General features: G+C 37.3%; 1 protein-coding gene across 2 annotated transcripts in view; it reads right to left on the reverse strand.

The window, feature by feature from the left end:
- Positions 1 to 478: 478 nt before the first annotated feature.
- LOC149200665 (uncharacterized) overlaps positions 479 to 27,014 on the reverse strand; it is a 337,216-nt gene continuing 310,680 nt past the window's right edge. For both annotated transcript variants that reach the window (XM_089402773.1, XM_089402772.1), the window contains exon 8: positions 479 to 1,867. In XM_089402773.1, the coding sequence (XP_089258899.1) occupies positions 896 to 1,867 (972 nt within the window). In that variant the 3' untranslated portion in view covers positions 479 to 895. The remainder of the gene's footprint in view (positions 1,868 to 27,014) is intronic.

The following is a 27,014-nucleotide window of genomic DNA, read 5'->3' on the forward strand; positions in this document are numbered from 1 at the left end:
TTCTTCTTCCCAATATAGACGAGAATTCAGAATTAATTTAAGGAAAGGTTTAATTTAGACTAAAGACATCTGAATATACTGTTTAGCAACCACTGCAAATAAAAACAATGCCCAGTTATATTTGAATAGAATTATATGCGTTGAAGGAATTCTTCGATCAGTATCCAGATGGCATTTAGCAACATCACTTTTTATGGCATCAAAGAACTAATAATCGCAAGATATGTTAATTAATCTCAGGGCAGCTTTTACATTGATTAAGACCAGTGCAATCCTGGTTAGGTATATTGGATCATAATAAATAAGCGAATGCGATGAAATAAAAATGTTAATGGCTATTGCAACAAATATTGAAGACAATTTGACAGATAATATTATACGCAATTTACTTAATAATTACAAATTTGCGACGTAAATGCAACTAAATCTGAAATATAAAACCATGTAAATCTGTGTTGGAGAGAAAAACACGTCCACATCAATAAACAACACAGCGATATAGAGATACTATACGGAAGCTACTTAAGTTACATGCGTCTCTCAACTTTTCGTTCCAATTGCCTGCCTTTTTTTACATTACTAAGGAAGGAAGTCAATAAACTTTGCTTAAGCAATGTGGTCTGCTTTCTGCAGAAAACTGATATACTATACAGTTACCTAGTAAGAAACATTGGGAATATGTGCATCAAGAAGTTAAATTCAGAATAAGTACAAAGCTCTGGATTATATCTCAGGAATAAACACCGCGTTCTAAGATTGCACAACCCACTTAACTGGGGTCGCAAATAAAATAATCATGCATACATTAATTAATATATGCAGGAAGAACTTTGCATAAAGCCGCATCATCCAGTTACATTACAGCAACACAAAGATGTCTAATGATTTGCAGCATTTATTGTCGAGAAATAGGCGGAGCAGTTGGCAAGGGTGGTTGATTGTAAAAATTAATGTCAGATGATTGAAATGACTGGTAAGGATTAGGTGGTATGGAGTAAGGTGGCATTCCTGGTGGAGGCAATCCAATCATCGGATATCCAGGTAATGGTGGTGGTCGCTGTATACTCCCCCCTCCATACCCATAAGTCATCCCCACCATATTTCCGACACCTTGAAGATACTGAGGTGGTGGTGGGGGTGGCGGTGGAGGTTGAGGTTGCAGAGAAGACATATGATGTGACATGGTAGAAGCATCTTGATTTTGCATTGGAGACGATTCCTGTATGTTGGAAGGAGATGCTTGATGCTGTATGTTAGAAGGAGATGCCTGATGCTGTATGTTCAGAGACTGATGCTGGAGGTTCGAAGGAGAAGCTTGATGCTGCAAAGGAGAAACCTGCTGTGACAAAGGAGCAGCTTGCAGCCTCATTGCATTGCTATGAGATGGAGCAGGAGGAGCGTGAACCATGTAAGGCAAGTTCTCTTCTGAGATGGAAGGTTGCTGTTCAATTTTTTGCCTCTTTTCTAAAGGATAGTCGGTTGACATTCCAACTGGGGCACTACTCGTTCTCAAACCACTTGTCATAGTCGCAGCTTCAGAAGCCAAGGAAGACAACACATACGAGAGCATCTGTGCAGATGAAGTTGAAGCTGCAAGTTTGGCTGCAACAGCAGCTGCAGCCTTCTTATGGTTTTCATCAATGTGTGATGCAGTATCTACAAAGGAGGATATGGGCTGCAATGGTACAGCGGAGGTCACTTGTCCTTTATCTCCTGTTACATGATTTTCCTGAAGGAGGTTGGCAGATATATCAGAAAACATCCTATTATCTGCAAGACTCTGCCGGGACAACAACTGCCCCCTGTTGTTGCTGCTCAGCAATCGTTGGCACATACTACCTGCCTGTTCAGATCGACACTGTGCAACCTGGAAACATATAATTTCATGAGCTCAATCTACCAGGCTCAGTAAAAGATGGAAAAATAATCAATTTGCACACCACCGGAAAATAATATCTTCCATGATATCGACATCTGGCCATGCCATAATAAATAACCGGGCATTTCATATTAGCCTCAGTGAAACCCATACTGAACCTATGAAAAAAGGTAAATTCTATATGTACATGTAGATGCCCATTCTTCGAAGATTATGTCCAACAGTTTTACCAAATGCACGAATAGAAAATGACTTTGATAAACATATGACTCGCTTTTATCCTATGATTTATTGGCGATGTACAATATAGCATTTTATTCTACAATAAAATGGCTCCCCAGTCGTGAATCTAAGGGCCTGGGAAACTACATTCATCCTCCCAAATCATTGTTTGTCTAAAAGTAAAACACAAATTGGTTTGACAGGTTAAAACCCCACACCATTTAACTATGCCCCAAGGTCAATTTGTTGAGCAGAAGTTGTACCACGCATAAGTAATCAATATATGTTGCACATCCAAAACAATTTTTTTTTTTTTTCGTATAAAAAACATCTGTTTTTTTTTTTTTTTGTATAAAAAACATCCTATATTAACAGAAATACAATTTAAAAACTAATGATAAAAGTGAAAGAGCATATATATATAGATGATTCATATCCGCTTTCCCAGCGCTATTAGAGCAGAGAAGAAATCAGAATATGCTGGGGCGTCTAATTCTTTACTATTTGTGATCAAAATAAAACCTTTAGCGGACAACTGCATACATACATCTTCCTGCCAAACATGACAAGAATGAAACAAACTTAACCTCCAAATAATGAATACAGCAATGATTCTAAGGGCAATGTCAAATTGCCAGGAAAGTGGAAAGCACTAGGTAGCGTGAATCTCCCAACAACACTGCTCAAAAAATCTTCCCAAGAAGCAAGAATGAGCGATAATCCTGGAGATATTTCCAACAACTTCAGGCAAACTTGCAGTCAAAATAATGTGTTTCACCGTCTTTAGATAACCACACAAGTAAAGACCATGATTGAACTTGCGCTAATAAGCCAAACTAGCTTTAGATGGCGGTCCTGGGCAGGAATTTTTCTAAGGATCCATACTTAGAGTGTAGGAACCTTTTTGAATCTTTCTAATTTGTAAAATTCCAACCATAATTCATAAGCCAAACTAGCTTTAGATGGCAGTCCTGGGCAGGAATTTTTTTAAGGATCCATACTTGTCTTAGAGTGTAGGAACCTTCTTGAATCTTTCTAATTCTTAAAATTCCAACCATAATTCATAATTTGTTAAGGATCCATACTTATCTTAGAGTGTAGAAACTTTCTTGAATCTTTCTAATTCTTAAAATTCCAACCATAATTCATAATTCATAATTTGTTAAGGATCCATACTTATCTTAGAGTGTAGAAACCTTCTTGAATCTTTCTAATTCTTAAAATTCCAACCATAATTTGTAATTTGGAGGAGGTCCCTCGGGGATTCAAAACAAGGTGCATGAGATGCTTCCAGTGGAGAAGGGTGTATAGCTCTTTAAAGTCATATTACATCCTTTTGGAGAAAACAACATTGCAGGGTTTAAAAGGCGATTTCCCAAAAAACAAAATTGCATTGTTTAAAAGGTAATCTCTTCAATTCACAGATAACACCAAAAATAACAATGAATTAACTCACAATTCTTAATTAATCGTGCCGAGAGGCGCTCTACAACCCAATATGGGGGTGATGTTGTAGTGTCGGGAGATGATGTTGTAGTGTTAATAAATAATTGAAACACTTAAGGGTTGGCTCAACACAAAAGAGATGTTAAAGTGTTGTAAATGAGTGTAAACATATATATGTCGGCCAAATATAGGAGAGATGTTGTAATAAAAAAAACGTAATGTTGACTCAACTAAAAGAAAAAAAAATTAATAAATAATAAAAATAGTGTAATTTTGCTTTTATGAATAAAACTATAAACAAATTTCCCCCGAAAAAATCATAATAGGAATATCACATTAAAATAAATTAAAATGATTATTATTCATATTCATAACTATGAAATTTCAAACATATAATTAATAATGATATAAAAACTTAATAAATTTAATTAATGAATGTATAATTTAAAATAAAAATATTAGTTCTAGGGGTAGCTCAATTAGTAACCCGAGATATGTAAAATCGTTGAAACTCGTGACCCGGGTTCGAATTCCCCTGTTTGCAACCCGCTTTATGGGGAGGACAAACTGTAGAACCCCCAGAGGTTCACCGGTAGTTACGTGTCAGGCGGGCTGTTGGGTTCCTCTGGGTCACTTGATTAAAAAAAATGTGACACCCAAACACACATTAAGACCCATTTGACCATATTGTTGACACCTAATATTTGGAATTATGAAATTTATGTAAATATTGTAAATAGGAAAATAAGGAGAAAAGAAACTAGAATTTGAATTCCAAGGGTCTCAAATCCCCCTGTTTGCGACCTGATTTACGGATATGAGGACAAACCGTATTTACGGATATGAGGACAAACCGTAGACCCCCTAGAGGTTCACCGAGAGTTACATGTCAGGCGGGTTGCTGGGTTCCTCTAGGTCACTTGATTAAAAAAAAATGTGACATAGCCAAACACACATTAAGACCCATTTGACCATATTGTTGACACCTAATCTTTGGAAGTAGGGAATTTATGCAAATATTGTAAATAGGAAAATAAAGAAGGAGAAAAGAAACTAAAATTTGAATTCGAAGGGTCTCCCTTCGATGCATATATGAATAAACTTTTAATGCAAATATCATCAATTCGTGGAATTACCCAATGCCTACCCTGACATCATACCAGAGCCAACACCTCATTTTTGGCTCTCCCTTTTCTGTTGTTGTAACTCCCTTCAACCATTTTTTTTTTTTTTTTTTTTGGTAGTCTGTCATAACTATACAATCCCTCCCATCCTCTGCGTGTTCGTATTCTTTGCCATTTTAATTGAGCCATACGCCTAACGTCGTCAACATTATGGTTGTGGGTGCGAGAATTCCTACCATCATCTTCGTCTTCATTGCAGGGAAAATGGCATGTAGCATACTCTAAAGTACCACTTTCGAATTTTAATTTCATACACCGACTTCAACAAACGTGAGATCCCTTTATCCTCTGTCCCTTTGCATTCTATCTTTTTGTGCGTCCTGTGACCTAGTCCATTGAGTAACTATGTTGTTTGTGCTCCTCTGCATTGATTATGATCGTGCCCTGAGGCATGGTGGATTTCATGGTGAGTATTATCAAGTGCGCTTGGTGCATTAAAGCTCCTGTTACGTTGAATGCTTAAATGGTGCATTCAAAAGTTCAAACTTTGTGTTGAATTGTATGTATTTTTCCACGAAGGTTGTGACCTGTACGTTGAGAAGGGATGCGTTGTATATTTTTTGTTGAATAATGTGGTATATACATCGAGGTCATGGTATATATGACCATGTGTTTGATTGCAATAATGCATATTCAATATTCGATATATATGGTATGCGTTGGTCGTTTTGGTACGGTATTCTTATTGTTCCATTGATTGTGCGTTGAGTTTTTTAAAAGGCCATATGGTATACAATATATATTGCATGATACATGGATGATATATGAATATTGAGAGCCTGCATCCTTAGTTGATGCCTTTTTCAAGACATAGCCAATCAGTTTTATTGCAAAGACACATCCGTTTTTTATTGCAAGTATTTTGGGCCTAGTTCAGATTTTATGATGCATTCACTTATCTTCATAGTGAGAGTAGTTCTCATTAGCAAAGAGAACTACTAGGAGCAGTCCAGGAAGATAAAGCACACCTTGATTTTCAATGAGTTGTGGAAAGGAGTTGGTGAAGGAGAAGGAGGCAATCATCCTCAGAAGCCCACTTATGGTAAGGAGCTTGCCATCTGGGAGAACAAGAACAAGAAGGCCTATGCCTTGATTGCAGCATCAATCAATGAAGAGGTGAGTCGTCATATTATGCCATTCACAGATGCTTTTGGTGCTTTATAGATGCTGAAAGAATTATATGACTCACGCTTTGAGCTAGAAGTTGTTCATTTGATCATCAAACTATTTAATTTCGAATTGAAGGATGATGATCCCCTTGCCCTAGCTTCTGAAATAAGAGCCATTATGCATGACATAGAAGCCACCAGTGTCAAAATGGATGTTCCTCTCACAGATTTTGTTAAGGCATTGTATCTCACTTATTCCCATTATCTTGCATCATTGCAAACTAGTGGCAAACTTTCAAAGATTTTTTTTGACTCTCCTGTGGACAAGTTTGTTGAAAGAGAGAAAGCTTTTGGGAAGAAGAAGACAACTGCTCAGCCTCCTGAAGACATTGTATGCATTGCACAAAAAGAGAAGAATCAAGGAAATAATTCTTCTAGAGGAAGAGGTGGCTGAAGAGGACGAGGAAGCAAGAACTTTAGACACATGGGGCAAACATTTATAAGGAGCATTAGAGAAATTTTAAGGTCTAAAATGGACCTCAAAACAAAATTGTACAATCAAAATCCACTTTATAAAAACTAATAGGATTCAATATGGTGATGTCAACCATGGGGGATGATTCACCATTTTTGGAGTAAAAAAATAAAGACATTTAAGAATTAAAAAGCTACATTTTAAACTCATATTTTCAACTTATCTTCCTATGATTTTACTCAAATTTCAAATGGGGGCACTCGTTGGATGCGGAACTTAATTCCTTATCCAAGAAGTACCCATGTTACATACTTTTGATGTACCTGCTACACGAAAAATGAGAAATACATGAAAAACGTGATCGCATGGTCCATCGAAAGTATACGTGGGTACTCCTTGGATGAGGAATTGAATTCCACATCCAATGAGTGCTTATACTCGAAATGTGAGTAAAACCGTAGGGAGATAAGTTGAAAATACGAGTTGAAAAAGTAGTATTTTTCCCTCTAAAATTTGATGATGTAATCTAATTTTATTTTATTATTTCCACCATTAATTTATAATATTCTTTAGGAAGCCCATTTTAAACCTCAAAATTTCTCTAATGAAAGCCCTGATCTTCATTGAATACAGTGCAATAGAAATGGACATGATGCTTCTACATGTAAGCTCTCATGGGATAGGATTAGACAAGAAAGGGATGAAGAGAAAGGAAAATCATCAGATAAAGGGAAAGGAAAAGCACCTGTATCTACTCATTATGTTGTGGCATGTTGCAACATTAGAGTAACTGAAGACTTATTTAATGCTTCACTTGCTTCATGGAAATATGCTTGGTGGCTTGACTTAGGAGCAACTTGCCACATGACTTTTAGAAGAGATTTCTTTGAAGAATTCACTAACAATGTTGATGGAGCAGTCTACTTTGCAGACAAGTCAAAACTCAAGCCATCAGGTTCAAATTGCATGGTCTTCCTGTTGAAATATGTAACTAGGTTCGGTCTTCATAATGGCATATGTAATTGTGATTTTATGTACTTAATGAAAAGAAAAAAATAAATTTATTATGTGTTCTTAAGGCATGGGTTTCATGCTCAAGGAAAATTTATTTTTAGGTCAAGCACCCATTGAGTGCTTCGAGGTTTGTCATAAAGTCAATTGAGTCATTGTCATGAATTGAAGACCCATTTGGGCATGTTACATATTGTAAAGAAAATATTATTGAGTCGAAAGACCCTCCAAGACCTCGTCATGTCACAAAGATCAAGTCGGCCTCAAGATAGCAATTTGTACCCCTCACAAGCCTATAAATAAGAAGGAATTTGACCTCATTTGGGCACTCACTTAAGCAAGTTCGATCTCCTCAAGATAGAAGCTGGAAAAGGACGAAGAAGAAGAAGATCAAGATCAAAGTTTTTGGGCCTCTCTCTCTTTTTCGTTAGGGTTTCTATTGTTACTGGGCAAGACGAAATTATGAAGTTGCATCGTGTTGAAAAGTGTAACTAGGTTCAGTGTTCATAATAACATGTGTAACTGTGATTTTATGTAATTGATGAAAATAAAAAAAAAAAAATTATTATTGTAATGCTTGTCTCATGGGTTTTATGAGCAAAGAATTTTATTTTCAGCGATGACTCACATTGTGAGCCTTTGGGATTTGTCATCCAGTCATAAAAGTCAATTTGAGTCTATGTCATGTATGAAGGACCCTTGGGCATGTTACACTTTTGTATAAGTCATTAAATGTATAGAAAGGCCCACCAAGGCCAAGCAAAGTCTCCTACAAGTCGGCTTTAAGAAGGCTAATAATATCTGCACCAAAAGACATGCCAGCTCACCTACATGTCATGATGGCTAATTAGCATGGGCAACAACTATAAATAGGGCAGCTCAACGTTATTTAAGCATCAAATTTCAGTTCTGAAATCTAGTAGTGTGAAAATCACCTAGAAGGAAGCCTAATAACCAGTGAAGGAAGAAGGAAGTAGAGAGAAGTTCTTAATTCACATTTGGGTATGTTTTAGGGTGCATTTGTTGTCACATGTGCGAAGAAGAAGCTGCAGTAAGGCCGAGATTCAAGATAACCAAATTGGGATAAGTTCAACTCATAAGGGAGGCCAAGACAAGCTAGAAGAAAACCCTATCCAAAGCGAAGAAAGTGAAAGCATAAGATAAGTCTTGTAGATGAGATACGGTTTCTGAATTAGGATTGGAGACCTAATTCAAGGAGGCCATAGATTTGAAGCAAAAGGAGGTCGAACTGGAAGAGGAGTCGAGAAAAGGGCAGGAGCAGAAAGTTGATTGTCATTGTCTAAGGATCTCATCAAGGGAACTTGTGTCTTGGTCTTGGAGTCGCAAATAGGTCAAGAATCTTGGTCTTGGTATTCGTCAATTGGAATCTCTATAAGAAGAAGAATTTGTTGGGGTTTTCCTCTCAAGTAGGAGAGGTTTCGGCCCTGCGTGGTAGCTTATATTTTGTGTCTCTTGTCTCTTTATGGTTTATGCATTGGTAGTTGTTTGATGAAAAAAACACTAATAATCTAAGTAAAGGAAGATCCCAATCTAAGAAAGTAAAAAGCATTCACAAGCAGTTACTAACAGAAGAGAAATCACTTGATCTCGATGTTGTAGATTTTTTAACATGGTATCAAAACTAAGGTGACAAATTCAAGGAAGGGCATCTTATCAAGGGACACTCTAAGGATCAAATCTCGAGGAAGGCATCAAAGCAAAGATCATCTTTAAGACAAGATCTACAAAGGAAGCATTATAACCCTAGATCGAAGGAGTCTACGAAGAAGTCTTGGGATCATCATCAAGAAAAGAAGGCCAAGTTGAAGAGATCTACGAATCAAAGTCCTTACCATTAAAGACATCACCAAGAAGTCATCATTGATCTTCATCAAAGGATCCAAAGAGATCTCACTCTCTGTGGGATCAAGGATCTCTCTTGAAGAAAAACTACCTTCATCAAGGAGACGTTTTCTATTCTCTACATCATTGTCAACATCAAGGAAGCAACAAGGAGAAGGAGCATTCTATCAAGTAAGTATATTTATGTCCACCTCCGAATCTATCAAAATGTCTTTTTGCAAAGAAAGCAACAAATTTGTTGGGACTTCAAACTATCTTGCATGGAAGAAAATGACATATCTGAATCTCATTGAAAATGAGGTTATGGAACATGTCAAAGGATCTATCACTAAGCCAAGAAAGGAAGATGCTCAAGCTCTTGCAAAGTATATGAAAGGAGAAGTTAGGGCTCAAAGGATTCTCATAGAATCTATCAAGGATCCCCTCATCCCATATGTATCCAATCTCGAAACTTGGAAAGAAATCTATGACAAACGGGTAGAGTTGTATTCTGTAAGCACTACTGGAGAAGGCATCTCATTAAGTAAAGAACTCTACAAGCTGAAGATGTCAAGGGAAGATGGAATAACCTCATACTTTATGAGGATATCTAAAATCCGAGATCAACTACAAGATCTGGGAGAAGTCATGTCTCATAAAGAAATGACTATAGTTGTATTAAATGCACTACCGAAGGAGTGGGGTGACTTTACTTTAGGTATTTATGGGAAGAAAGAAGCTATGCCATTCCAGGATCTATGGTCACTATGCAAGATTGAAGAATCTAGACTAAAGGCCAAATTTGATGTGGAAGCAGGTGAGCAAAATCAAGCTTATGCTACAACGACAAGAAGAAAAGGAAAGTTTGGGAAGTCTGATTCTCTTAAAAAGAAAAGGGACATAGCTAAGATCCAATGCTATGGGTGTCAAGAATATGGACACTACAAAAGAGATTGTCCTAAGACCAAGAAGGACAACAACAAAAGAGGAAAAGAAGAAACCCATAATATCAACAAAGTAGAGGAAGATGAAAAGAAAAAGTCCAAGAAAGAGGCAGTAAGAGATCTCTATTACTGAGATAGTCTTCCTCACATAAGTTCTTTTCATGTTTCTAAGTCTTAACTTGTAAGATATGGCTATCACGATTCACTAAGTAAAATAATGAGATGCATCAAGGCATCATAGAAGCATTGAAAGAAAGAGCTCAAGACATCATCGTAGAGAAGCATGAAATATGGTTAGGAATCTATGGAAGTCAAGGATATGGCTCTTAGGAATCAATCTCATTGGAAACATAAGTCGCAAGGTCATCTAGTACAAGGTTCATCGTACATTTTTCAAAAGGAAACATCTGCTAATGAGGATAATTTAGATCCTCAAGGTTCTCAGATGGAATCTTCATTGAAAGGTTCACCAATCAAGAGGGGAGCAAGTATTTCATCAAGAATTTGAAACTTGTGGAATTCATGGGATGATGGTATGATGACATAAAAATAAAGAAGATCAATGAATTGAAGCTCTTTCAATCAAGAAAGTTGTTGTTGGAAATTTGGATGCCCCAAAGGAAAAATGAGGTATGTATGCTTACATTTGATATTGTATAAGTCAAGTCATATGGTTGCAGATATCATGGACCAATGCTCTATCTTAAGAGCATGATCAAAAGAAAGGATCTCCTCCCTCAAAGGGATGCAGGAATGCATGGGTCACACATTCTCTAGATGAATTCAACATAATATGTCCTCATATGAAGTATGAGGTGGTTGACTACAATTGAAGAAATTTGATTGGAAGCTCCTGGGAATAAAATGTGAGAAGAAAGGAAGAAAGAGATCATGGGACATGCAACCATGGAAGAAGGCAATCAACATCCAAAGACCAAGAAGATTTAACTAGGATATCTCCATGAAAGGTATGAAACTCTGATGGAGTCTGAAAAAGAAAAAGACCCTTGACAATATATATATTTGGGAGATGTGTCGATATGTATGCAGGATGCTGATGCAAACTAGAACATGTCATGATGAAAGACCATCGCAAAGGTAATGCTGAATTTTAATGTTCATTCCTTTATTTCTGAACAAATATCTGGATGGGTTTATGCAGGGCTGCTGAGGGAAGATTTATGGATGTCTTCCACCACCGATGCACATGTAGTAGGATGAAATATCCTTATAGAAACATGGCATGAAGGAAGGCTAGATATGAACAGATGGATCACTTTCCAATGGATAAAAGTGATGGATGGTTTGTGCCCTATGACGAAATCCCAAACATGAAAACTCCTAGATAACAAAAATAAGTCCATGACATCGTGAGGACGAGTTCTTCAAGCAGCTGGTTGCCCATCATCTCCACTTGAGGAGCTACTGTAGGTCCCTAATTAAGAGGGAGCCTGGAAACAAGTTTCTTACTTAGAAGCAAAAATTCCTAAGCCAAGAGGGAGCTTAGGGACATTCCTTTATTGGAATTGATATGTCTTCCCTAATTAAGAGGGAGAGATAAACACATCATTCTTGTCTTCACTTGAGAAGACAAAATGGAGGATGGGGTAAATATCCAGCATCCAATGCCCTTTGAGGATGAGTTAGGGAATCCAAGATAAGAGTAGTCATAGAGGACCAATATTCTTTGAGGATTGGGAATCCAAAATAAGAATAGTCTTGGTGGAACACACCTTGAAAACTCAGGTGGGGTATGTTCCAAGGGAGACAATGATGAAGGTGTCTATACATCATTGGTCTCACCAGCATTGTGATAGAGTTGTTAGTCAAGGCCTTGGTATGTGACAATGTTGGTTGATATGGTGCTATACAAATGAGTTACCAATCTGACTCTTCTTATGAGAAATTCTTCCGATTAAGAATGACCAAGTACCATTATGAATACCTCCCTAGTTAAAAGCGAGTGTTGAAAAGTATAACTAGCTTCGGTCTTCATAATGACATGTGTAATTGTAATTTTATGTAATTAATGAAAAGAAGAAAAATAAAATCATTATTGTAATGCTTGTCTCATGGGTTTCATGAGCAAGGAATTTTATTTTTAGTGATGGCTCTCATTGTGAGCTTTTAGGATTTGTCATCTAGTCATAAAAGTCAATTTGAGTCTATGTCATGTACGAACGACCCTTCTTGGGCATGTTACATTTTTGTATAAGTCATTAAATGTATAGGAAGGCCCTCCAAGACCAAGCAAAGTCTCCTCCTACAAGTCAACTTCAAGAAAGATAATAATATCTGCACCAAAAGACACATCGGCTCACCTACATGTCATGTCGGCTAATTAGCATGGGCAACAACTATAAATAGGGCAGAGTAGCATTATTTCAGCATCAAATTTTCGGTCAAGTAGTTCTGAAATCTAGTAGTGTGAATATCACCTAGAAGGAAGCCTAATAATCAGCGAAGGAAGGAGGAAGTAGAACAAAGTTCTTAGCTTCATATTTGGGTATGTTTTAGGGTGGATCTGGTGTCACATGTGAAGAAGAAGTTGCAGTAAGGCCAAGATTCAAGGTAACCAAATTGGGATAAGTTCAAGTCATAAGGGAGGTTGAGACAAGCCAAAAGAAGACCCTATCCAAAGCGAAGAAAGTGAAAGCATAAGATAAAGTCTTGTACATGAGATAGGGTTTCTGAATTAGGATTGCAGACCTAATTCAAGGAGGCCAAAGATTTGAAGCAGAAGAAGGCCGAAGTGGAAGAGAAGCTAAGAAAACGGGAGCAGAAGGTTGATTGTCATTGCCTAAGGATCTCATCAAGGGAACTTGTGTCTTAGTCTTGGAGTGGCAAATATGTCAAGAGTCTTGGTCTTGGTATTCGTCAATTGGAATCTGTATAAGAAGAAGAATTTGTTTGGGTTTTCCTCTCAAGTACGAGAGGTTTTGGTCCTGGGTGATAGCCTATATTTTGCCTCTTGTCGCTTTATGGTTTATGCATTGGTAGTTATTTGATGAAAAAGAACACTAATAATCTAAGTAAAGGAAGATCCTAATCTAAGAAAGTAAGAAGCATTCGTAAACAGTTACTAACAAGAGAAATCACTTTATCCCGATGCCCTGGATTTTTCAACACATCGAAGCTGCAAGGTCAAAGTTATTAAGTTGCAAGGTCGAAGTTGTTAAGCTGCTAGGTCGAAGCTCAAGAAACTGCATCACGGTCGAAGTTGTTGGAGAAGTTGCTAGAAGGTCAAAGTTTGTTGCTCGAAGTTGTTCAAGAAGGAAAGTTGACTTGGTCTTGGAGGGTCTTGGTCAAGGGTCATACGTCTTGGAATTCGTCAATTGAAGTTCTATACGAAGAAAAGAATTATGGTGGGTTTTCCTCTCAATTGGAGAGGTTTTGGCCCTGGCTAATCACCTATATCTTGTGTCCTATTGTCTCATTGTTCTTTATGATTTGGTAGTTGTTTGATGATAGAGAACACTAATAATAATAAAGGAAAGAAGAATTTAATTAAAGTAAAAATGTATCACAAGCAGTTATCAAATCTAAGGTGACTACATCAAGGAAGGGTAACACAAAGAAGGATACTCAAGGGATGAAGCATAAAGAGATCAACTTGGAATCATCAAGAGCATCAATCATCAAGAAGGACCATTCATATTAAGGATCACCACATCTCAAAGATAAAAGGATCGAAGTAATGTTCGATTTGTTTTGGGCTATTCATGTTCACACATGCGAGGAGATTAGAGCTCATTTGTTGCAACAAAAGCTGAATCATAGAGTCACCTAAGGAGGCCAAAACCAAGTAGAAGACAAGCCATCTTGCAAGCCGAAACGCAAAAGAAGCCTCTATCCAAGAGAAGAAAAGAGAATGATAAAATCTGTCTTTTTCCCATGTGTATAAAAAATAGGGTTTCTAAAGTGATCAAAAAATTGCAGTCAAATTGCAAGGGTCGAATAAGAAGCTGCAACTACTGGAAGGCAAATTTGACTATCGAGAAAGGGAATTTCATCAAGGAGAAGGTGTTGTCATCATCATCAAGGAACCAAGGTAATCTCCCTCTCTTTGAAGAATCACTTTTGAAGGAAGACATCTTCCACTGTCAACATCATCATCAAAATCAAGAAGGCATCGAGTTGAAGATATTGACATCAAAGAGTATCTTCACTTGACAAGTATTTTTATATCTATATTTGAATATGTCAAAATGACTTCATATTGCAAGGAGAGCAACAATTTGGTTGGGTTGTCAAACTTTCTTGCATGGAAGAAGAGAATAGATTTGATCCTCATAGAAAATGAAGTCTTTGGTCATGTTAAGGGTTTAATTGTCGAACCGCCAAAAGAAGAAGCTCAATTTCTACAAGATGAAGATATCAAAAGAAGAAGGAATAGCCTCATACTCTATGAGGGTGTCTGACAAGGAAATGACTACCATAGTGCTCAATGCACTACCAAAGGAATGGGACAACTTCACATCAAGAATCTATGAGAAGAAGGAAGCTACTCCATTCAATGAACTATGGTCATTGCGCAAAATCAAATAAACCAAGCTGAAGGCAAAAATCAACATAGGATCAAGCGAGCAAGCTCAAGCATTTGCTGCCATTGCTAGAAGAAAAGGAAAGTTTGGGAAGCTTGGTCCTCAGAAAAAGAAGAAGAACATGTTGAAGGTTCAATACTATGGCTGTCATGAATATGGGCACTACATGAGAGACTGTCCAAAGCTCAAGAAGGACAACAACAAAAGAGGAAGGGAAGTAGCCCATATCATCAAAGAAGTGGAAGAAGCGGAAAAGAAGAAATCCAGGAAGAAGGAAGTAAAAGATCTCTACTATGATTGAGATAACCTTCCTCACCTAATTCTTTTCATTCTTTTCAAGTTCTCAATTAAAGTTTTTTGTTCTAAAGTATAGCTATCATGGTAGGAATCATTAAAAGCATGATAGGATGTATTATGTTAACAGATGGCAACATAGAAGCATACAATTGATAGCAAGAGCTTGTGACATCATCATAATGAAGCATGAAATAGAAGTCTATCGCTGTCACCTATTGAAGGATGTAGCTGTTGGTAACCTCATTAGAAGCATAATAAGTACTTATGGAAAAAAAATCATCTAGTATAGAGTTCATCATACATCATTCAAAAAGGAGCATTTGTAGGATGAGGATGATCAAGATCCTCTGTTGGAATCTTCATCGGAAGGTTCACCTATTGGAAGAAGCAAGCGTCTCGCCAAGAATTCCACCTTGTATGGGATTCATGGAATGATGGTATATGATGTCAAAATAAGTGAAGCGGGATCGAGGTGATTGAAGTTCTTTAAATCAAGGAAGCTGCTGAAGGAAGTCTAGATGACCGAAAGGAAGAAAATGAGGTATGTATGCTTGTATTTGCTAAAATTAAGTCATGTCATATAGTTGCAGATAACATGGATGAATTCTCTACCTCAAGAGCATGATCAAAAGAAAGGATCTCCTCCTTTGAAAGGATGCATGAAGGCATGATTCACACATTGACTAAATGAAATCAACATAACATGTCCTCATATGAAATATGAGGTGGTTGACAAAGTTGAAGGAACTATGATTGGAAGTTCCTGGGAGGAAATGTGTGAATAAAGAAAGGAAGAGATCATGAAAAATTCCATTATGGAGAAGGCAATCAACATCCAAGGACTAGAAGATTTGACTATGATATCTCCATGGGAAAGATATGAAGATCCTGATAAAGTCAGAAAAAGAAAGAGAGCCTTGACATTGTATATCTTTTTGGAGATGTGTTAATATATATGCAGGATGCTAATGCAAACAAGGAGATGTCATGATGAAAGACCATCACAAAGGTATTTTTGATTTAATGTTCATTTTCTATTTTTGAATAATATCTAGATGGGTTAATGCAAGGCTACCAAAGGAAGAGTTGTAGATGTCATCTACAACTAACACTCATGTGGTAGGATGAAAGATCCTAAAGGAAACATGATGCGAAGAAGGTAGCAAGGCATGAAGGAAAGGCCAAATATGGACTAATGGATCACTTTCCAATGAAAGAAAGGATGACATCACTGACATGATTCATGAATGAAAGTGATGGATGGTTGATGTCCTACGAAGAAGTCCCAAAAAGATGAAGACCCCTGAATAAAGGAAAGGAAGTTCATGACATCGGAAGGAGAACCTCTTCAAGCAATTGGTTGTCCCATGACCTCCACCTAAAGAGTTGTTGGAAGCAAGTCCCTAGTCAAGAGGGAGCTTGGGTACATTCCTTTTATAGGAATGGATACATTCCTTCATTAGAATAGGCATATCCTCCCTAATTGAGAAGGAGAGAGACACATCATTCTTGTCTTCACCTAGGAAGATAGAATGGAGGATTGGGTACGCATCTGGCATCCGATATTCTTTGAGGACTGGAATCCAAGGAACATACTCTAAGAGAACTCGGATGGGGTATGTTCCGAGAGAGATAATAATGGGAGTTTCTATAAATCATTGGTCTTGCCAACATTGTGCTTTGATCTTGTGGAGAGATAGAGCTATTAGTGACGACCTTGCTACGTGACAATGCTAGACGATATGATGCTATACATATGGGTTACCAATCCGACTCTTCTTATGAGAATTCTTCAGATCAAGAATGTCCAAGTACCTTGTATGGATTATGAATACATCCCTAGTTAAGAGGGAGTGTTGAAATATGGAACTAGGTTCGGTCTTCATAATGGCATATGTAATAGTGAATTTTTGTATTTAATGAAAAGAGAAAAATAAATTTATTATTTGTGTTCTTAAGGCATGGGTTTCATGCTCACAGGAAATTTATTTTTAGGTCAAGCACCCATTGAGTGCTTCCAGGTTTGTCATAAAGTCAATTGAGTCATTTTCATGTATTGAAGACCCATTTGGGCATGTTACAGATTGTAAAAAAAAAAACTATCGAGTCAAAAGACCCTCCAAGACCTTGCCATGGCACAAAGATCAAGTCGGCCTCAAGATAGCAATTCGAATTTCGTACCCCTCACAAGCCTATAAATAAGAACGAATTCGACCTCATTTGGGCACTCAAGCAAGTTTGATCTCCTCAAGATAGAAGCTAGAAAAGGATGAAAAAGAAGAACAAGAAGATCAAGATCAAAGTTTTTGGGCCTCTCTCTCCCTCTTTTTCGTTAGGGTTTCTACTATTACTGGGCAAGACGAACTTGTGACGCTGCATCGAAGTAGTGACGTTGCATCAAAGCTATGAAGCTACAAGGTCGAAGTTGTGAAGCTGCAAGGTCGAAGCCGTCAAGCTGTTAGGTCAAAGCTCCTGACACTGCTAGGTTGAAGCTCCTGAAGCTACTAGGTCGAAGCTCTTAAAGCTGCATCAAGGTCTAAGTTGTAGAAATTGTTGTTGGGGTCGAAGTTGTCGGATAAGTTGCTGGAAAGTCGAAGTTGTCGGAGAAGTTGCAGTTTGTTGTCGGAAGTTGTTTAAGAAGGAAAATTGACTTGGTCTTGGAGAGTCTTGGTCAAGGGTCATAGGTCTTGGAATTTGTCAATTGAATTTCTATATGAAGGGAAGAATTCTGATGGGTTTTCCTCTCAGTTGGAGATGCTTTGGCCTTGGCTAATTGCCTATATCTTGTGTCTTATTGTCTCATTGTTCTTTATGATTTGGTAGTTGTTTGATGATAGATAACACTAATAATAATAAAGGAAAGAAGAAGTTATTGAGTAAAGTAAAAATGCATCACAAGCATTATCAATAAAGAGAAATCACCTACACTTGCTGCACCCTAGATTTCTCAACACTTCCAAACTTTCTTCTTCATGATGTTCTCTACCTCCCAGAGTTGAGGAGAAACTTGTTGTTCCTGGTTCACATCTGCCAACAAGGACATGACATTCACATATTTGATGGCAAGGTTGAGCCCATAAAGCATCAAACAACTCATTTGTCATGACTGGGATAAAAGAAGAAAGACTTTTGGAGCTACAAGGAACCTCTGCTCGTGCACAAAACTTTTCATACATTTCTCACTATGATGAAGGTTCACTTCCACAAGTCTTTTATGGCATGCTAGATTTGGACATTTGAACTATGACAACCTTAGATTGTTGAAGAAAAATGGTGTTACCAGTTTGCCTACAATTCCTAGGAAACTTAAGCAATGTGATGCTTGTATCTTAGGAAAGCACAACAAACAATCATTTCATGATTCTCATTCTAGAGCACATAGAAAGCTTGAACTCATTCATTCTAATTTGTGTGGCCCAATGTTTGTTCCTTCTACAAATGGTAATAAATACATGATGACATTTATTGATGACTACACCAGAATGTACTAGGTATATCTACTGAAGAACAAATTTGAAGCTTTTGATACGTTCAAGAACTTTCATGCATGGATTGAAAATGATACAAAATCTCATATTATCTCTACTCGTACTGATAATGGAAAAGAATATACTTTAAAAGAATTTGACAACTATCTTCGCCAGCATGGGATCAAACATCAAACAACCATGCCTTATAATCCTCAACAGAACGGTCTAGTTGAAAGAATGAACAAGACAATCTTAAATATGGTACGTTCAATGATGTTTTTCAAGAATGTTAAGCTGATGCAGTTCTATACATTATGTATATAAAGAATAGGTGTCCATTTCATGCTCTGAAAAACAAGACTCCCTATGAAATGTGGTATAGCCACATTCCTTTGATGAGGCATCTCAAGGTTTATACTTCTACCTATTATGCCTTGATACCTAAGGAACAAAAAAAAAAACTCAGTGCAAGGAGTCGCAAAAGTATCTTCTTAGGCTACTCAGATACCTCAAAAGCATATTGTCTCTATGATGAAGTAAATAAGAAGTTCATAATATCTAGAGACGTGATCTTTCTTGAATCTTCCAAGACTAACAATGTTGTTGAGCAACATCTTGATCGGTTGGAAAAATTCAGGCATGCAAAGTCTTTTCAAGAATTTGATAATGTGATTCCACATCTTTAAGCGGGGGTCCCTATACTAGATCAATTTGTGGAATCTCCATCTGAAGCACTCTCTCCCCCTCATGATGCTCTAGCGACTGATCAAAAAGACACTTTGAGTAATGTGATTGAGAGAATTGGGAGGCTAAATCTTGATTCAGCCCCATCTCAATCAATTGGACAACCTGGGCCATCTCAGAAAGGTCCTCCTAAATGTCTCACAAAGACACTTGAAATTGTTCATCCTAATGACGTTGGAAGCACAGGGACAAGAAGTTCTATTAGACAGGATGGAGGTGATGTAGATGATTTTGATTCACCTGTTTATATGGATGTTTCTTATGAATGTGAACTAAATTTGTCTATAGATTTCGAACCAACTTCCTTCAAAGAAGTTGCTTCTAATGATGAATGGAAAGAAGCAATGCAAAAAGAATATGTTTCTTTGATAAAGAATGGCACCTGGAAGATGGTTGATCCTCCATTGGGAACCAAACCAATAGGTTGCAAGTAGGTCTTCAAGAACAAGTATAAAGCATGTCTCACTTGACAAGCATAAAGTTAGGCTTGTGGCAAAAGGTTTTGCACGAAAACAAGGGGTCGATTATGAAGAGAATTTTGCCCCCACGACAAAATTGGCTACCATCCAGACACTCTTTTCCTTGGCAGCTCAAAAAGGTTGGAAAGTCCATCACATGGATGTAAAAACTGCTTTCTTGAATGGAGATATGACAGAGAATGTCTTTTTGTCCCAACTAGAAGGTTTTGTTGTGAAGGGTTAGGAACATAAACTATGTAAGCTTGTTAAATCCTTGTATGGCCTCAAGCAAGCACCATGAGCCTGGTACGAGAAATTGACCGAGCAACTTCTGAAACTCAATTTCAAACATTAAGATCTGCAACTTTGTTTGTCAAGAAAGTTGGCAAAATAGTTGTATACCTTGTGGTGTATGTAGATGGTCCTTTGATGACAACAAACAATGAGAATACATTGCATCCATAAAGAAAGAGTTGAAGAAAGGTTTTGACATGAAAGATTTGGGCTATGTTCACTACTATTTTGGTATTGAAGTAACCCAACATCCAAAGTTTATATTCCTCTCTCAGAAGTACATTGGAGATCTGTTGAACAAGTTTGGCATGGTTGAGTGCAATCCTTTGACCACTCCAATGGAACAAAATTTAAAGCTTACATCCACTGAGGGAAAAGAATTTGCGGATGCAAAAAAAGTATAGAAAACTCGTAGGAAGTCTCAACTACTTGACTACTAACAGACCAAACATTGCATTTGTTGTTTGAATCCTCTCCAGGTTAATGCAAAAGCCTTGTGAGGCTCATTAGTCTGCTGCAAAAGAGTTCTAAAGTACTTGAAGGGAACTGAAGACTTTGGACTCAAGTATACATAGGTGTATGACTTCAACTTGATTGGATACTCTAATTTAGATTTTGATGGAGATAAAGAAACTAGAGTATCTATTTCAGGCTATGTTATGACTCTTGGATCAAGAGTTGTCACCTGGAGGTCACACAAACAATCAATTCCAACCAATTCCACAACTAAGACAAAATATGTGGCAGTCGCTGAAGCAATGAAGGACACTATTAATTCAATGATTTTATCCGATTTTTTACGATTTTTTCCGGTTTTTCCCCTCGCCAATTTACTCCCGATCAGTGTTGCAGGAAGCGCCCCCCCCCCCTCGGATCCTAGGCCGGAATCGCGTCTCGTACGGAAGCATTCCGGAATCGTCAAAGGAAGCGCGATTCCTGGAACACTGCTAACGAATTTGTGAATCAGTCCAGAATTGTACAAAATGTTCTGATAACGACGTTTGCCACTATTTCCACTTTTGAAGTTCCCGGTCTACGAACAAAGAAGACGAAATCGGCGTGGGAGATGTGCATAAACTCGGCATCGCATTTCCACCAAATTTTTGGTCTGAATCCGGTATGAAAATTGTCAAATCCATAACTAGTAATTTTCCACAAATTGTAATTTTCATGCACAACAGTAACAGTGAAATTGGTTTATGGATGGATTCAAATGATGAAAATCACGATCCTGTATGATGGATACAAACGATGCTGAATTTGTCACATTTTAGAGAAATCCGTTAGGGCGAAGCCATACACAAAACAGAGCTGGAAAATGCTGTAGTAAAGTCGATCCCTGGCATAGCATCTCTCGGGAAACGCTCGACTATGATCCATCTCTTAAGTAAAATGTATTTTTAAATTTCACTTCCGATGTTTCATTATTTTTTATTTATTTAATTTAATAATTAATTCTTTTTTAAAGATAGATTTTATATATTTGTTTTTGGTTTTTTTTTAAATCTTAAAATATTAAAATAATATTTCATTTTTTAATTATTTTTTATAAATATTGTTTATTTGGAAAGCTTAAATTTCCACAAATTTTATTAGATTCAATATTTGATAAATAGAATTTTAATCCAAATACAGAGTGCAAATAAATATTTATTTGACTAAATAAAGTATAAAAAAGGAATTTTAACAATATGAAACACCTTTAAGCATTATAAACTTTAGAAGAAAACCAATATAAATAGATATTTTTTGTCTAGTTATTATAATATGGGTGGAAATTAGAATTCAAAAAATTTATAATACAATCTAATCAATTAACAAATTTTAACATTGAAAAAGTTTAGAATAGTCTCCAAGCTTCTAATCATCCAAGTAAACATGTTAAACCTTCTATAATCTCTCCAAGGAGAGTCATTAAGAAGCATGCACACTTAATATTTGTATCCATCAAAGTGATCTCCATACAAGTTTGATAGAATATTAACATAATTTCTTCAATAAATAACACTGCCATGGAGAGGGTTGCATAGAGAATTATCTAATGTTAAACATCACACCTCAAACATAATATTTACATTTCAAAAATATTTAGATCATAATAATTTGCAAGATATTCAAAATATAAAGAGAAACGATGAAAAAGAAAAATATTAAAAACTAAATATAAACCGGGATTAGAAGTTCGATAGGGTTTTTAAGTGTCAAGGGAGGGATGGATTTGGGTGTTGCTTCCCAAATGGCAGATGAAAGACAGGTGTATTTAGTAGACGCAGAAATATGCATGTTTTCATGTCTTCTACAATTAATTTGGTATTTGGGATGTTTGTTTTGAGTATAAATGCAAAAAAATATAAAAAAATATATATATATATAGCAGACGCTTCCGCGGACGCTTCGCTTCCTAGATTTTTGGAAAATGACGCTTCCACGCTCCGCGCTTCCGCTTCGCTCCCGCTTCGTGCAACATTGCTCCCGATAACGATTTTCACAACATTGATTTGATCCCTCTAGCTACTCAATAGGTGTGGAGTTAAGATGAATCTATGCTGGTATTTGTCAATGTGATCTATCTTCACAATGCAATGCTATTTCATTCATAATCTTTAACTATTTGCATCAAACAGAAACTTAATTGCAACTAAACACACCTATTAACGTGATTATTACTCAGTCTAACTCAGCCCTCAATCTAAATTGTGTCCTATGGTCTATCCCATTGCTACATTGGTTCTTCATTTTACAATGAATACCCATCTTCCAACAGTTTGCTCAGATATTATACAATCCTGGTTTATTGTGTTATAACATCTGCATTATATATGCCTATCTTGATAAACTACTCTCAGTTAGCATTCCTTGATTAATCTATCCCAAGTGAAACACTGGACAGCTCCAGCAACTTTTGTTCAATGTTCCACCAAGACTCCGGGATGGGGAGACACGGGTGCGGGGAGAGGCACAAAGGGGACGTGTGGGAGTAACCTCAAATTTTAGGGAAATTTGGGGGGACGGGGGGACGTCGGGGTATATAATTTTTTCCTTTTTTAATATATATATATCAAATTCATATTCTATAATGAAAGCATAAATACTATAATACATACATATTTGAATTAAATAATGAAATACATTGATCCATACTCATCATCCTTACTAATACATACATGATTCATCCATAGACCACGATATTCAATAATGAAATACTTTGATCCATATTCATTATTCATTATTCACCATTCTAGAATCTACATTGATTTAAAAATTAAATTCATCATTCTAGATTCTAAATTGATTTAAAATTTAAATTCATCATTCTAGAATCTAATTAGTACTAAGAAAAATACACTATAATAGATACTGAAATCTAAAGTCTGGAATAGTAAATTACTAAATTGATATAGCTAAAACTCAAAAACAGTGGAGTGATGAGTCTAAAAGTCACTCTAAAATACACAGAGGGTTTGGTGCTCTTGATTAAATACTAATTCCATACCCCCTTGTACATGACAAAATGCAATGGGAACATTGCAATCCATCGAATCCTGAATTCCCGAAAAATTGTTAAGTTTGCTGGATTTTGAGTGAGATCTAAAATTCTACTTCTCCATACGAAATCCAATGAGGTCGAAACCACTCTCAAACATCCCGAGTCATTTCATGGTAATGTTAAAAATTTAAGTAAAAGGATGAAAATGAAAAATAAAGGAGGATGTCACTTTTACTTAGGGAAATATGGTCAAATACTAGGTTTTCTCCGTTATAAATCATTGCTTACAAGAAAATTTAAGGGGGGACGCATAGCCCATTTTGAGGGGGGATGCCCAAGCCCCTTTTGGGGAGTCACGTCCCTCGCACTGGGGAAATGTCCCCCCTTGTGTCTCCCCACGTCCCCATTTTGGGGGACGTGGGGAAACGTTTCCCTAGATGTCCCCCGTCCCAAGTGCATGGGGTGTGAGGGGTGCGTGCACCCGACCCTGGGGGACGCGTCCCCATGGAACACTTCTTTTGTTTGTCTTCTTCTAGGGATTTCTTTAACTTGATGACAACTTCAGCTAAAGGAATGAACTCATCCCCGTGTTTGAATAGGGGCATGCCACAGTGTTCAGTGATCTCTTGGGCTTTGGATATGAGATCCTCATTGTCTTGGAGGAACGTCTTGGAGTCTTTATTGGCTCCCTTCGTGCAATCTCCAGCATGTTGAAAGCTCACAGCAAGCTGATCTATAACGCGGCACCAAGGAGTGCCTACATTTGTTGAGATGAGCTTGAAATCCTCTTCCCATAGGATGGTGCTACTGTAATCTTGCAGCTTATTCGCCATATCAACTATCTTACATTACAACAGTCCTGAAATAACTGAAACTTTGGCTATAATATCTTTTGTTGTGTGAACATGCTCATAGAATTCATCTTGAAGGGACAAATTTTCTTCATTGAGCCTCTCCATATACGTGACAAATTCATTCATGAGATGCTTCATTGCTTTATAGTACAGATCCTGGTTTTCAATATTGGCTATCCTCTTGTCCTTCTGCATCTTTTATTCCATCATCATCATCAAGATTTTAGATCCGATAGCTTCTGCCACAGTTGTTCCTGTAGTTTTCATTGTGGTTGGGTGCATTGTTCCTACATTGACAATAGTTGATTTGCTGGTTTCATTAGCTATTTTCTCTTTCCCTACTCTCTTTTGTTTGTGAACTTGCTTCTTCAACATCTTTGAGCATTTGTCAAAAGAAATGGACTCCAACGTCATGGCTGGATCACGATTGAAGGGTCAGGGCAATTCATTCAATAAGTATGAAACTATTATGAAGCTTTGAGAAGACTAGAAATTCCCCCAATCGTTCCCATACTCATGCTTGTGCTTTCCTTGGGATCTTTTATTGCTTCTTGGACTATCGTTGTCTGCTTCTCTTTAATGACATCAGGTGAGTAATTTCAGTACCCGTGGTATCTCCAGGATGACCTCCTTGATGTTTTGGTATGTATCTTTGCCCTGTGTCTCCCCTCCAGCACTACCTAGGTCATGTTGTTGCTGTTCCATAGTACCTTTGGCTTCCTTCTCTATTCCTTTGGTAGACAAATCCATTTTCTCCTGAAAATAGGTGGACTGTCCTTTGTTCATGGGATCCATGCCTCTAAGGACTGCATCTATCGGAGCATTAAAAGGGCATGCTCTCTCCTCTCAACTTCCTTTCGTTCTTAAAACCTCTTCAAAATTTAAGGCTCTCTTATATAACTATTCTTTAGGACAATCTTGGTCACAGTAAGCTCGAGTCAGGCCTTGTGAATTGAAATGATCCGATCATGTCTCCAATCTATATTTTTCCAACTGTGTGCCCCACATTTGAGCATAAACAGAATTAGAGGGACTATATACCCTGAAAGTCATGGGATATGCAGGGAATGGTTTTGTATTTTTACCTTTCAGACCTACACTTGTCCCGTGGAGATTTCTTTGGTATGTGATCTCTCCAAAAACTAACCTGTTAGTCACATGGATAGACAACAAATGGGAAGCCTTGGTTCTTCCATAAATTCCAATATAATTTGCATTCTGTTCAACATACGAGTCACCAATAGGCTCCAAAAATTTTATGGTATTCCCAAAAAACATTGGGAAAAGTTTCCCAAATACAACCTTGTACAAGACTGCTAAAAAACTATCACATATGGATTTGTACTTTGCTGCATGATTGTCGTTCCACAAATCCTAACAAAATATATGAACAGTAGGTTTGAAAGGGTTTCATGCCCAACCCATTCTTGGGAAGAGGCAAGTGCACAAACACTGTCCATTAAATATGAAGTCACATTAAACTTTGGCATTTGGTTAGCTGGAACTTGATGAATTTTCTGAAACGTTGAGGCCAGATTGCTAAATCTTATATAAGCACAGTTAAAAATTGATCTTTCATAAAGGGTCTGATGCATTAAGAGCACCGAAGAATCATATTACTAAAAATTATGTACGCACAATTAAAAAATGATCTTTCATAAAGAATCTGATGCATGAAGAGCACTAACGATTCATTCAAATGTATAGCATCTTTTTCCACATACAGCCAACATATTAGCATTGCCACATCCACCACTGGTATCCAATCCACTTGGATGCTTTCGAATGGATTTATTACTATACCATGAATCCTATCTGACTTTGACAGGGGTCATGCTTATTGAAAACCTGTCTTATCCAGGCATGATCCAGTTGTACTTGTGGATTTGGAAATTGTAGTTTGTTGGCATAAAAATGGGTGCAAATGAGGCAATGCACTTGCCAGTGTCTGAATAAATTTTTCTTTGAGACATCTTTTGATCAGAGATTGGATTATATCCAAATGCATGAATAACTATGTTCAGGCTATTGTGTTGTGTTAGACAAGGTTAGATAGGATCCTTGAACCATGCAGTTCATTCTAGTCTCATTGAACTCTTCAGCACTCCTAGATTCATCAGGCACTCCAGTGTGTGAAGGCCCTTGTCTATAATATCAAACAATTTCCTGAATGTCTGCAGCTATGATAGGTTGCTGATATGTTTTGTTGGTTTCTTTATTTTGTTTGATCTGTGTTCAAAGAATCACAGGTATGGTGAATGTATTCATCAACTAAGTCTCAAAGAAGGTGATTGATTATAGGGAGCCTCTAACCTCAGTCCTTGGAAGTGCAAGTTTCGGATTGTTTTGGAGGAGGTTGATCCGTGGACCATTGTTGAGGGGAAGGCTACAATGCCCACCGATGTCCAACAGCATGTTAAGCATAATAAGAAGGTTGCTAAGGCAAAGAGGATCACACCAGAATTCATGAAGGACCACTTGATACCTCATATTCCAAGTAAACTGATACAAGCGATGTACAAAGCTCTTGAGGAACAAGATCACTAGTACCCATGAATGACACGTTAGTTTTTCTAACCCCAGTAAATGACAAGAGTCAATTAAGTGATTTCCACACTTGGGCCTGTGCAAAAGTAACTTCCTGAGCTACAAACATCAACATTCTCTCTTAGTGAGGAAGGTATTTTGCAACACTGCTAGCTTGTCCCTATAAAACACAAACTTCCCTTTCACCAAAGGTTTGGTCAGAATGTC

This window comes from Pinus tabuliformis, chromosome 2_1, assembly GCF_031772625.1.
Source record: "Pinus tabuliformis cultivar Carrire ecotype Pingquan chromosome 2_1, CPIR1, whole genome shotgun sequence".
Lineage (NCBI taxonomy): Eukaryota > Viridiplantae > Streptophyta > Pinopsida > Pinales > Pinaceae > Pinus > Pinus tabuliformis.